The 14,324-nt window shown below is 47.7% G+C and overlaps 1 protein-coding gene across 1 annotated transcript; it reads right to left on the reverse strand.

Moving 5' to 3' along the window:
* Positions 1 to 1,991: 1,991 nt before the first annotated feature.
* LOC123074679 (uncharacterized) lies at positions 1,992 to 2,711 on the reverse strand. The gene has a single exon (XM_044497457.1). The coding sequence runs from the start codon at positions 2,638 to 2,640 to the stop codon at positions 2,080 to 2,082; it is 561 nt and encodes a 186-aa protein (XP_044353392.1). The 5' UTR covers positions 2,641 to 2,711; the 3' UTR covers positions 1,992 to 2,079.
* Between the last annotated feature and the right edge of the window lie 11,613 nt (positions 2,712 to 14,324).

Below are 14,324 nucleotides of genomic sequence, written 5' to 3' on the forward strand. Positions count from 1 at the left end.
TGACCCCTTTGTAGAGTTTGACAAAACTAGTTAGCTGAAACTTATAGCTCCCTTTGTCGTTGCCATTTTTCCCTAGTTTGTTGCGGCCGGCGCATTCATGCTTGTTGTACTTAACTTTTTCTTTCCTTCTTTCATTAAACAATGCCGAAAGAATTCTGTGTTCTCAAGAAGAAACATGCGATGAGCAAACCTCCTCCGGAAAGATAGACCTCGAAATGTTCTTTTTGCAGATAGTTACATGTTCATTGCAGTTTGGCATAAATATTTTACTACCTTAGTCTGTGATTTACCTACCCATACTAATAACAAAAGGCTAGCGCTCAACCGAGTGATATTTTGGTGTGCCGTTCGTCACCTCGTGTGTATGACGCGTGTCCCACTGACCATGTTGTAAATGACGGTAACAGCAGCAAAAACGGTTGCAACATAGACCGCGTTGCAATGAAAACTTCCTTTTTACATGAACCATAGAATATGGTTCGACGGAGCGCAACACGGCTCATGTTGCAAAGCCCCGAACGCAATAACAAGCCATGTTGCGAACGATGGGGGAAGATCGGATGGTTGCGGAGGCGGCCAGGCGCACCAAGTTGGTAAGTGAGAATTGCTGGATCTCCTTGACTTGTTGATTAAAAAATAGTAGGATCTCCTTGATTCATTAATCATTTGTCCTTTTTTTTTTGTGCTCAATTGCCCTTTCGTCGCTCAAAAATACATGACCCGGTTGTTTCCCTGAGGGGTGGGGATTGAGAGAGCAGGGACCCGCGACCCGCGCTAGGGTTCCGCCCCGCCGCCGCCGGCCTCCCTCGCCCCCTCCCGCCGGCGCCGGCCGCCTCGCGCGCGCCCCCCGGTCCCCCCTCCTCTGCCCCTCCCCCTCCCCCGGCGCTCCTGCCGCCCCCCGAGGCGGCGGAGCGCCCCCCTGACCTCCCCCCATCTCAGTCCTCCTCCTCCATCTTCCCCCTTTGCCGCCGCCGGCTGTGGCCTCCGGTGTATCCGGGTGGCGGCGGCGGCGGCAGACGTCCCTTCCCCGCGCGCCGGGAGGGAGAGTCGGGGCTCCCTCCTTCCCGGCGGCGGTGCTGCTCGGCTGGCGGCGGTGAGGCTCGGCGGCGGCGTCCTACGGGCCTCGGGTGCCCTCGATGCGGCGGCGTGGCCGTTGGCTGCGGGGCGGCGCGGTGGGTGGCTGGCCGGCGGCACCCGCTCGGCCCAGATCTGGGCCCTTTCGGGCCCCATCTGGGCCGGGGCGGGCCTGCAGTCCGGTGCGCGACGGCGTGGCTCCCTGGTGGTGGGACGAGGGGGCCGTCGCTGCGGTGGTGGTGGCTCCGGTGGCCGGTGTGCTGCAGCGTGGCTGCGGGGACTGTCCGGACCCGTTGGGGTCCGGCCGGGCCGGTGGTGGCCCGGCAAGTCCCTGTTGCCATGTCCGGTCGGCTCCGCGCGGCGGTGGAGGTTGTTCCCTCCTGTCGGTTGCGGTGCGGTTGCCTCCGAGCCCGGTGTCTTCTCGTCCTACCTCCAGGTCTCGTGTTGGTGGCCTTAGTGAAGCGGGGAAGATGGTGCGATATCTGTGGTGGCACAGGCTGGTGGGCGGCATGTTGGGTGGTGCGCTTCCGATTGTCTGAGGTGGCGGTGGTGGCTTCGGGGCGGCAGAAATCTCTGGCGGCTCGTTCGCCACCGGCGCGGCTGCGCCCGTGGGCGTTGCCGGACCCTCTTGAGGGGCGTCGGTGATACCCCCTTCTCCACTGCCATTCGCGTATCGGGGGAAACCCTAGGAATTGTCCGGGCAGCAGCGGCGTCGTCGTCGCATTTCTTCCTGAAGATGTTGCTTGGTACGCGAGGATTCGGAGTGCTTGGCGGGCGGTGGTTCTTCTCCGGTGGGTGCAGCGGGTGTCGGTCATCTTTGCTTAGTAGAGCTGCCGGCGTCGGCATTTGTTTCTTTTTTTCTTTCTCTCCTTTTTCTTTTGGGCTTATTTGTGTTGCGGGCCCAGCAAGCTGGTTGTATCGCTTGGACGTTGCTTTATAATCTAAAGCGGGGGAAACCCTTTTTTTAAAATACATGAAAAAGGAGGCGGCAAATTTTACACATGATCAAAAATAACGGAAAATACGAGAGAAGGCCTTTGCCATCTCTTCGTGTATAGTCTCCAACGTGGGCCGCCGCCTCGACAAGCGACCGCCGCTTATCCGTTGATTGAGCTCTTCGATCTCTGCCGCAACCGCCTCGTTGTCCACGGCCATCTCATCCAACCGCGGCGTCCTGACCGGTGGGATGTCCTCCTCGGCGGCAACGGAAGCCACCCCTGTAGGCGCCACGACGATGTCCGCCACCTTGGCCGAAGCGGGCCTCCGGGCATGAGCCTCGCTGGCGAAAACGTCGGCGGGCACGGCCTTGGAGCCAAGCCGCTTCATGGGGAATGCGGCGTAGACTCCCCCGAGCTCGAGGTCCTCGTCAGCCGCAAGCGCCTCGATCCGGCGCCCCGCCTGCAGCGTGCGCGCGTCGGCCAGGAAATGGCCCGGCGCCTCGAGCATCAGCTCCGCCGCCGTCGCCGGGGGCCTGACCAGCCTCAGCCCGCCATCGGGGAGCACGATCCTGACGTCCTTGGCCGCCCTGGGGATCATGGCCAGCGTGCAGGACGCCAAGTTCCCCATGCCGAAGAGAGTCAGAGAAAGGATAAAGGCGAAGCCAGAGTGCAAGGAATGAGAGTTGTGATGGTTCAGCGTGTGTGGCTGCGCTGCGTGGGATCAGTTGCGCGGGAGATATATACTGGAGGAAACGCGTGATATAATAGGAGCATACTGAGACGCGGATGTTTGGTATATGTGTGTACATACACTTTATATGGAAAAAAGTAGGAAGTAAATAAAAAATCAAAAATTCTGAAAATATTTTCAAAATAAACTTGATCTTTCATTGTACTTGTAAAAAGCCAAAAAAGAAAAAACACGGTACTTCTTTTTAAAAAAAGCCAAATTTTTTGGTTAAAATAGTGTGAATAGTGACTTATAACAACAAATATTTTTTGTATTTTTACCCTGGAGCCAACACTGGGTTTTTATTCATGAAAATTCATATACTGCTGTAAACAAGAAGTCAAATTTATCCCAAAAAAAACTTTAAAACTTTTTTGACCTTTTTGTAAAAAAAAAAGTTCTCATATAAGGTGTATAGACACCCAGGATCCAAGGGGTATTTCCCAAGCATACTGCTAGCATTTAGTGTTTTTTTTCCCGAGTGGATGGTAGTACATAGTTTGACCGTGTGTGTACATGGGTTTATGTCCAAATTTTCAGAGTGGACATATTATTCCATCCAGAATGTAACTCTAAGAAATTTATTTATATTATACAGATGTGCCTTTAATTATAGGTAGTAATGGCCTGCTTAATTTGATGCAAAGGTGGCATTCCATTGTTTGGGCAAAAAAAAAATCACCGAGCTTATGAATAATTGCTAAATTTTGGTAAATTTTGATTTACTAAATGTTGCCTTGCCAAAATATTGGCTAGCCAATTTTTAGTTGTAAACCAAACATTCACTACCAAATGCACGCGTTTTTAATTGAAATAAAAAAAGTTATCATAAGCCTACCGATTCAGTGATGCAGTGACCTATGTAGAGGTTTGCATAATCGAAACTTCTAGCTCTTCTTGTCGTTGTGACCTATTCCTTTTTTGTTGGGGCCGATGCATTCCGTGTTGTACAAATACTTTTTTCTTTCCTTCTTTAATATATATAAAACAACGCGGAAAGAATTCCTTGTTCTCAAGAAAAACATGCAATAACCAAATTTCCTCTTTGAAATGATAGGAAAGGTATATTTTTGTTCAAAAGAACACGAGTGAAATACTTGTGAAACTATATAGTATGAATCGTTTAGACAAAGAAGGATCGGTATGCGTTGTTGAGTGATAACAAAATGAAGTTTCCGAGTTGCTATTCATAAATAAAAAAGAGTATACTAGTACATCTACTGCCCATGGGTAAGTGAGAATCGGTCGATCTCCTTGATTCATTATCATTAATAAAACAATCATAAAGCTTTTGTATGATTATATCTGACAATAAACTCATTTTACGAAAGACTGGAAAAAGAAAATATGAATAATAAATTTTCCTTTTCACAAGAATGAGAGATAAATGGTAGAGGGGGAAAGTATTTTTGGTGTGCCCTCTGTTCTTCGGGGAATATTTGGGTATTTGTAAAAAAAAGTTAGGATTGGAACTACCGCGAGGGGCCAACAAGCTTGGGGTGCCCCCCCGGGGCGCGCCCCCTGAGCTTGTCGTCGCCTCGTGGCCCTTCTGACCTCCTCCTGAAGCTTTCAGGGTGTCTTGTGGTCCAAGAAAACTCGTCAAAAAGTTTCATTCCATTTAGACTATGTTTGGTATTGTTTTTTGTAAAGACAAAAAACAAGGAAAAACAACAGCTGGCAGTGGACACTTGGTTAATAGGTTAGTCCCAAAAAATAATATAAAATATCATAATCATGCATATAAAACATCTAATATTGATAATATAATAGCATGGAAAAATAAAAATTATAGATACGTTGGAGACGTATCATCCTCATGATTTCTTCCATCTCCTTCACTCCTTTCCACGTTCTCACTTGACTCTGTCCATATTTAGCCCATTTCCTGTAGAAATACAATAAAGAGAAGATTTGTGCAATCCTATGCATTCACTAGTCATTAGTGGCAATATCGGAGCGAATATCTTGGTTTAAACAAAAATAAATGAGTGTAAAAATATCAACCATCACAATGTTGTCGTTGATCCGAAGATGAGCCATCGGGCCTTTGTGACCACACATCGGGACCTGCATGGGCCACCAATGTCGCAGCTAAATCCAACAGATCTCGAGTAGGGGATCCTGAGCTGGTGGTCTCGGCTAGATGGTAACAGGATGAATAGGGGCATGGTGTTTACCCAGGTTCGGGCCCTCTCGAAGAGGTAATACCCTACTCTTGCTCTTGTTTATATTTGATGGAAGGAGTACAAAGTATAGGTGATCTACCTCGAGATCGTATGAATGAGTCTAAAGAGCCTTTCTCTACGGACTAAACCCCTCGGCTTATATAGGGGCCAATGGTACCTAGGGTTACACATGTCCGGTTGCATCTAGAGATAAACATGCGGAATATTTGGATATGCCTTGAAGTGTGCACCAAGTCTTTGAAAAATTCCATCTTGAATACGCCGAGGGTCATGGTAAACATGACCTATCCTTTGATTATTGGGGGGTCCTTGGCCCGGCCCATGAATGGTAGGACGACCAGGTGAGTACCCCCTATTCCTGGACAGCGTTACTATTCATGAAAAAAGAGACTTTGCTAGTACTTCGATTGCCCTTGCGTACCGAGTCAAAACCAGGAACTATGAGGAGGGGGGTGCAAACACAAATTACCAAACTTTATAGGGACCATACACAAAATTAAATAGTATCTATGCAAGAAAATTTCTGAAAGGGTATCTTTGCAAAAATTTCAACCTTGGGGGGGCATGGCTCCCCCTCGCCCCCTAGGCCTGTCACTTCTTGGGCGAGTGAGAATCGGTCGATCTCCTTGATTCATTATCATTGATTAAACAACCATAAAGCTTTTGTGTGTTATCAAAAAGATATATCTAACAATAAAATCATTTTATGAAAGATTGGGAGAAGGAAATATGAATATATAATTTTCCTTTTCACTAGAATGAGAGATAAATGCTCGCTAACTTATATACACACATATAGGAATCCTTCACGTGAAGAAGGGTCGGTGTGTTGTTGTTGAGCCATAATAAATTGTTAGGGCATGTCTCTCTAAGTGGTTTTGGTGATTGATGACAATACTTTTGCGGACTAATCGTGTGCGTTGAGATTTCAGATATTTATTTATTGGCACAAGACGATTCATTTCCCCTCTAAGCTCAAGGTGAAGACGGTGTAGTCTCTTTCGTTTCGGTTTTAGTGGACTTGGGTCGTAGGAGGCACCGTACTATCAAGAGAGGTTCCATATCGGAAAGGCTAGGGTGGAATCAACACGTACACATCTTTCTCGCACCCCCAGCTCCTTTCCTCTTCCTTGGAGTATATCGTTATCATGGAAGTGGCACTTGGGAAGAGCCAGCGGTAGTACCACCGGGCCGGAGCGACAGTACCGCTGATAGCCTCAAGCGGTAGTACCGCTGTTTCACAGCGGTAGTACCGCTCGTGGCCATCAGTGGCAGTACGGCTCCAGTTCCATGCTGGTACCGCCTCGATTCGAGGGCGTCGCTTCTCGTGTTGGGTTGGGCGGCAGTAGGAGCGGCAGTAGGCGCGATAGTACCGCTTGCAAGCGCTAGTAGCGTCCTACCACCGCTACTAGTGCCGCTCGGGGGCTCTCTCTCTCCCCTGCCCCTTCTCTCTACTCTCTCTGCGCAGCCCCAGCGGTACTACCGCTGGGCCAAGCGACAGTACCGGTGCCTAGTGCGGTAGTACCGATCCCATGAGCAGTAGTACCGCTCTCTGCGGCCTGAGTTGTGGGATAAGAGTTGGATTTGTTTCCCCACTATAAAAGGAGGTCTTCTTCCCCAAGAAGACCTACCTCTTTTCCCCCAAGCTCCATTGTTGCTCCAAAGCTCATTTTCGCCCGATCTCTCTCCCTAGCCAATCAAACTTGTCGATTTTCTAGGGATTGATTGAGAAGGCCCGGATCTACACTTCCACCAAGAGAAATTTGATTCCCCACACTAATCCCTTGCGATCTTGTTACTCGTGGGTGTTTGAGCACCCTAGACGGTTGAGGTCACCTCGGAGCCACATTCCATTGTGGTGAAGCTCCGTGGTATCGTTGGGAGCCTCCAACCAAGTTGTGGAGATTGCCCCAACCTTGTTTGTAAAGGTTCGGTTGCCGCATTCAAGGGCACCACTAGTGGAATCATGACATCTCGCGTTGTGTGAGGGCGTGAGGAGAATAGGGTGGCCCTAGTGGCTTCTTGGGGAGCATTTTGCCTCCACACCGCTCCAATGGAGACGTACCCCCCCCCCAAAGGGAAGGAACTTCGGTAACACATCCTCGTCTCCATCGACTCTACTTGTGGTTATCTCTTCCCTTTACTTTGTGCAAGCTATTGTTGTGTTGTATCCTTTGCTTGCACTTGTTGTTGTTTTTGTTTGTATCATATAGGTTGCTCACCTAGTTGCACATCTAGACAACCTATTTGTTGCCAAACCTAATTTGTTAAGAAAAGATAAAAATTGGTAGTTGCCTATTCACCCCCCTCTAGTCAACCATATCGATCCTTTCAATTGGTATCAGAGCCTCATCTCTTTACTGAGGGTTTCACCACCCGAAGAGTATGGTTGACACCGGGGAGGAAGTGCTCGAGGCCGTGGAGTTGACTCTGATCACTCGAGATGACTTAAATGAAGCTATGGCTTCACTTAAGATGTCTATGACGACCGAAGTCAAGTCCTTGCTTAAAGAATTACTTGAGGGGATGGAATCCACTCCCGATCCCTTGCTTGTGGTTAATCCCATGGAATCGGAATCGGAGGCCAATTCCGCCAAGGAAGCGGCTAAAGGTACTCATGTTCCTTTCCCTCATGACAAGAATGGGACAGGACCCTTTGCCGCGGTTCCCCCTCCCCCGGTCTATGGAGGACCGGTCCCTACACCTTGCATTAATATTCATGGTCCTCCTCTCAAGCTTGTTAAGGGTGATTTTGCTAATTGGATCTCTCGCATTAAGTCTCATTTGAATCATTGCTCAACTAACCTTTGGAGAATCGTTGAGCAAGGCTTTTATCCGCATGATCCAAACAACTTCACCCCAAGAGAAGAAGTGGACAATCAATACAATCCCTCCGCTTTGTTCATCCTTCAAGATGCGGTCCCTCCCGAAGATCTTTCGCATCTTAGACCTTTCACTCGTGCAAAGGATTGTTGGGAGCACATTGTGTCTATGTACAAGGGAAGCTCAAGCATTCAACGGTCCAACTTTAAAGTGGTCCTTGATGAGGCCGATGAATTTGTGATGCTTGAAGATGAGGATCCACGTGATCTCTACCGGAGGGTGACAACTCTTGTGGTTGCTCTCCAAGACCATCGAAGCAAGGATACTGATGACACTTGGATCAAGCGCAAGTTCCTCAAGGCCATCATGCCATTCAAGAAGGCCATGTCTTCCGTGATTCGACAAAGGCCAGACTTTCACACTTTAACCTCAAGTGAAGTGTTGGATGAGTTTATTGCCATGAACATCATGAACAAGACCGTCGACAATGCTCTTGCTCGTGTCCGGTCAAAGAAGAGCACTCCCACCCTTGCCTTGAAGGCCAAGGCCGTTACGGAAAAAGAAGAGGAGTGTGGCCCCTAGGACACCAAATATGCTTACCATGAGCACATGGCTCTTGCGTCAAGGCAATTTTGGAGCAACAAGAGGAACTCAAGGCCCAACTTCACCAAGAACAACTCAACTGGGTCAAAGAACAAGCAACGCGTAAGAACTTGCTACAATTGTGGCAATGTGAGTGACTTTGTGGTGGATTGTCCTTACAAGGGAAGACAATGGTGGTAAACTCATTCGCAAAGACAAAGCCAAGTCTTTCCCAAGCAAGAACAACTTCACCAAGAAATCTCCTCCAAAGTGCTTGGTGGCACATGAAGAGTACCCCTCCGATGATGATTAGGAAGATACAAGTGGAGAAGGATTGGCAACGACAACCATTGTCATTGCTATGTCTTCCCCCTCCAAGGTGTCTCTCTTCGGCGCCCCCAACGAAAACATCATTGCCAAGTGCCTCATGGCCAAAGGTACCAGCAAGGTAACTCCTAACATCAAAACCACCATCAGTACTACTCCTTCATTGTTAGATTGTGTTGATGATAGTGAGGTGGAGAAATTTTATGAGAATGAGTTCACCAAATTTGTGAGCAAGCTCAAGGGTGAGTCCAAGAAGCACTTTGTTGCTCTCTTGGAACAACTTGGTGAGGCCAATGATATCATTGTGTCACAAGAGGATACTATATTCAAGTTGGAGGGGCATAGTTGTGACTATGCCGATGAGATTGCGGATCTTTCCATTGCTCTCGAGGAAGAGCGAGATCTTCGTTTGACTCTTGAGGAGTCACACAATGTTGATCATGCTGAATTGCAAAAAGATTTTGATCATGCTATTATTCTTACTCGTTTGCTTAAATCCGAGAAAGTTGCACTTGGGGTTGGCCATGATAGACTCAAGGAAGAATTTGATACACTTGACAAGGCTCACATGGTCTTGAAGGGTGTTCATGCTTCTCTCAAAGAGTCTCATGATCAACTCCAAGTGAAGCAAACCAAGGAGATTTCCACTTGCCCTTCGTTCGTTCTAATTGATAATGTCCATGCTACTAACCTGTGTTGTGAGCATGTGCATCTTGTGGAGGAAGATGCCAAGTTGAAAGAGCAACTTTAGAAGGGCCTTGTGACAAGCATACAAGGTGAAAAGAACCTCAGTGACTTTTTAACGAGCCAAAAGGAAGTTGTAGGAAAGGAGGGACTCGGGTTTGCACCCAAGTCAAAGAAGAAGAAGAAGAAGAAGAAGAAGAAAAACAAGACTAAGCAACCCCTCCCACTAAAGGAAACCTTTGTCAAGGCGGGTGAGGGTACTCATGAGAAGATGAAGAATAAGGAAGTGGGTGGTAATGCCAAGAAGGGCAAAGCAGCCCCTATCAACAAAGCCGGCGACTTTAACCCTTCTTATGTTTTATGTCGTACTAGTAATGTGTGGCACCCCGATCCGCATGGAGCAGGGGGCCTTCACACGTCAGCCCAGGATAACACCTGACGCACGACAGGTACATGATACAACATTCTAGGTACAAGAATATTCATCAAATACATGTTTGGAGGATTACATCATTGATGAATACAATCATCTGGCATAGCTCTAAGGCTATCTAAATAGCGGCGGAAGACTTGGTTCGGCAGCACATCGACTCTGGCTGGGCTCCACAACTCACAGGACTGGCAAGGTTACGGCCTAGCGCGGCGAATCTCCTCCTGCAATATGGCCACGTGCAAGGCCAGGTGAGTACTTTGAATGTACTCGCAAGACAACCAAATATATAGCATCCAAACAAGCAGATGACAAAGCAAGAACGAAGCGCATGCAACAACCTACCTCATAACAGAAACTAAGCATGGCATGATATTAACAAGATACATAGATCAAACGAATCATGGACAACATCATAGAATTTTCTAACATGGCAATAACATGGCATATCAAAACATATTTCTAACATGGCAACAACATAACATGACATAGCATAGCATCTCAATCATAACATGGCATGGCATAGATGTATCTACGAGATATGCATGAACAATGCTGAAAATAAACTACCAGTTACCTCCCGTGAAGACATGATGTTCATCAATCACTTACTTAATCATTGCCTCTCTAGGCAAAATCATGACTCACCGAGATTTCATCTCGTGATCATCAACGTGACTTCTCACGACTATCTCATAGTCCAAGTCACCACATTCTTTATAACACCTCATTTATCAACTTAGTTATATTAGGTTTATCCTCCCTTTCGACCGAGACCCGATAGTGTGACCTACTACGAACTGTGCCCATGATCGAGGACGCGGCTATCGATAGATTAAAACACACACTCTGCAGAGGTTAGCACACTGTACCCACACCACGAAACCCGTGGCCTCGCACTCCCATTCGGGTGGACCAACGGCATTCCGACAAAACCGGTCCATTGCCCATGACACTCTCCCGGCCACTCCGACCAACTCCCCTCTGGGCTAAGTCATGGGTGGCCCCGTGTCTACCAAAGACATCCAACGCCCACCGTCGTGGCAAAATAATAAACGGTCTCAAACGGGGACATATGCACATAACCAAACTCGGGCTCAAAAGGCTTATGTCCGCCTACCTGATCAGGGTAGTGCGCGCCCATAACCTTCCCTCATTGGAGGCACCGGCGGGAGGCATGACAATAGATCGCATTAAGGCCCTCCCATAAAAGGCAAGTGTGGCTACACTGGAGAAGCTCGATTTGGTGGCACTATGACTCGATCCCAGCGATGACGGAGGGGATTTGTTATTATTAAGTCATGTTATTACCTTCTCCATCATCATAAACATGCAAGCATGATTAACATGGATGCAAAAATGAGCATGCACATACAAATGCATGAAGAAAATACTAAGCTTCTCGAGTGAACAACTATAGCATAAAGAACATGGCCATACCAGATACTAACACATCATAGAATTTATATTATTGACATGATACTAGAGTAGAGCGGTGACATGACATTATCAATAACAACATCCTAGGTAGCATGGCAAAAATAACAGGAAAGCACACGCATGCATGGCAAGCATGATAAACATAAAGCATAACGAAATAACTGCAGACGAAACTGATAAGAAACGACTACAACTACACACACGCAGGGTGCAAGCAAAGTCAACATGCAAGTTCGAGGCTCATGATAAGAGGTTGTCTTGCCTGGGGGTCGAGGAATACTCTGGGAAGAAGTGGGATCACCTTGCGAAATATTTGTCGGAGAACGGTTCTCTCTCAGAGGGGCTGGATATAGGGCAGGGGCAAAATGGGTATTTTAAAAATGTGCAAACATCAAGAAAATAGTCCCATTAGAAAGAGATAGAAGAACAGAGAACGTGAGCACCGGAATCACCTCAATCGGAGTTACGGTTGAAAACTTGTGGCTGTTCATTCGTTAGGCAGAAAACAAACAGAAAACTGTCCATTTCTGGCCTTAACGGGTGAACTTTCGCAAAGTAACCGGTTCGGGTGGCGGGGGCTGACGTGGCACCTCCTAGTCGCCGACAGGTGGGGTCGCTTGGGGAGGGGCCCGCCTGGCCTGACCTCCTTCAACCTCCCGCTTGAGCGCTCGCTTGGCCGAGGGAGGAGGCCACCCCGACGGCGGCTGCCGGCAATTCCGGCCACCAACCATGGCGTGCGACCTACCAATCTGCTCGGAACGACGAGCCGCACCGATAGGTGGTAGTTTCGGCCACCGAGACGCGTTGAAGTGGACGCCGTGGAGCTCGCGGCGGAAAGGGGCTTCGGCTGCCGGAGAACACGACGCTACGGTGGGGGAAATGGGTGGGTGAGGCTATCGGAAGACTCGTCGGACTCCAGGGGACGAGATGGTGGAGGTGGAACGGCGAGGGGAGCTCCTGGTCACTGGAATCAGAGAAGACCGAAGCGGCGACCGCGGCGGCGGTAGGGGTCGGAGAGGGGCTCCGGGTAGGAATGAGTGGCTCGGGGAGGCATAGAGAAGTGAGGAGGAGCTGCTGGTGATCTCGAACGGGTCGCGGGCGGGCTATTTATAGCCGGAGCGAGGGCACCCGAGCCGAGCTCCACTAAGCGAGTCCGGCCGAGGCCCTTGCGTGCTCAGCGTTCACGGGGAGGCGCGAGAAGGCGACGAGGGGGAAGCGAACGAGTGGCAGAGGCTCACGGAGACTAGCGGCACTCGGCTTCACGAGGAGGAAGAGGACACGGAGATAGAAGACGACGGTGCTCTCGGGCAGGCACAGTGCGGTGACGGTGACGTCACGCCGGAGAGAAATCGGAGGGGGGGAGAGATCCAGGGGAAGAGGACATCGAGGGGAAGCTGTTTGACATGCTCGGTCGAGCCAAAACCGGCTGGAGCAGTCCTGCCGACGCCAACAGTGGCTAGACCACCGATTTGGTCGGCATACCCTCGTGATCACCACGGACAAGGCAAGCTCTGGCCTCCTACTTCATGCCAAACCATGTCAGCAGTGAAATCCTTCCAAGATACATTAAAGCTGAGGTGATGGAACGGGTAGAGGCGCAGTTAGCAGAGAGAGACAAGCTTCACAAGTTTGTTGTAGCAAACTTGACCACACTTTTCTGATTAACTTAGTGATGTTAAGAGAGAAGCTTGATGTCAGGGAGGTTTAGGGTAGTAAGGACTACGGTCCTACTAATTTGGGAGTGGTTTGGACCAGTATTTAACATAGTTGCTTTGCAACTGCTAATTCTGGTCCAGAAACAAAAACAGGAAGAAGCACTCACTCAGAGTGTTAGATTGGGCTGAAAATGAACATGGTAGGGTTAGTTGGACATACACAGATGTTGTAAGAATTTCATCCCATTTGGAGCTTCCAAAGTGGTACTTGTTTCACAAACATCTTTTCTGCCCAAAATCTTGAGAAAATTCTAGGGAAAGATTGGCTAGATGTAATGAGCCAAAATGGAGATAGGTTATATGGATAGGAGAATGCTTGGGAAAAATTTCAGCCATAATGGAGCAAGATAAAATATACTTGCTTCACAAACTGAAAATTTGGACAGAAACAAAGAATCGATCCTAGGCTCACATAGATCAATGGAATGAGATGAATCTTGGAGGAGGGTGATGATATGATCATTAGAGACTGCTGGAAAAGTTTCAGCTCATTTTGATCATCTATGAGGGCACTTCCTTCACAGACAAGCAATATGAACAAAAACTTGAGAAAATTGCAAGGGAAGATTGGATAGATGTAGAGCTGATTTTTGGTATCCAGAGGTGATTTATCAATGTTAATCACCCTGCAAAATTTCAGATAAAATGGAGGTTCAAGCACTTCCTTTGCAAAAATCTCAGGCAGGGCAGAAACTTGCATTGGATCATGTGCTCAAATTATGAACTTTGGAGCATGGGTTTGGATGGAAATGGTGAAGATACAGCAAGTAAAAGCTCCACAAATTATTTGGGAATTTTCCTTGCTATAAAAATGGTATCTCCTTTGGAAAATGGCAAAGATGCAATATTGGCTTAAAATAGGAAAAGGCAATTTTCCTTATTTAAATATATCCAATATTTTTTTTCCAGAGCTAGGATTAGGCATAAAGATCATCTCCACAAATTTTCATGAATTTAGGAGATGGCTAGCTATGCCTTTGGATTTTATTCCTCAGAAAGGCAAGAGAAGGAATAAATCCCAAATGGAAAATATTGCATAAGACTTAGCAATATTTTTGCATATCCAAGATTTGAAAGGGTAGGAAGATCTCAGAGAAGATTTGGAAGATCAACATATCAAGAGAAATGATGGCTCCTTTGTAAGCACAAAGGAAATATTCAAATCCCAATAAATGGAATTAGGGTTTTGATGGATTTTGAGATGATGCAAATGAGGTCTTGCCCACTAACAAAGACATGAGCAAGGTTTTGAAAAGGTTGAAAATGACAAGAATTATCAGAGTCATCCAGCAAACTCAGGAGAAAGATTTTGAAAAATGATTGCCAGGAAGGAATAACAGCACAAAAATTGATAACCAATTTTGGGGCTGTTACATAATGGGCATGTTTATGCCA

This window comes from Triticum aestivum, chromosome 3D, assembly GCF_018294505.1.
Source record: "Triticum aestivum cultivar Chinese Spring chromosome 3D, IWGSC CS RefSeq v2.1, whole genome shotgun sequence".
NCBI lineage: Eukaryota > Viridiplantae > Streptophyta > Magnoliopsida > Poales > Poaceae > Triticum > Triticum aestivum.

Excerpts from the sequence above, each read along its gene's own strand:
- LOC123074679 (XM_044497457.1), bottom strand. The coding sequence starts at position 2,640 with ATGGGGAACTTGGCGTCCTGCACGCTGGCCATGATCCCCAGGGCGGCC.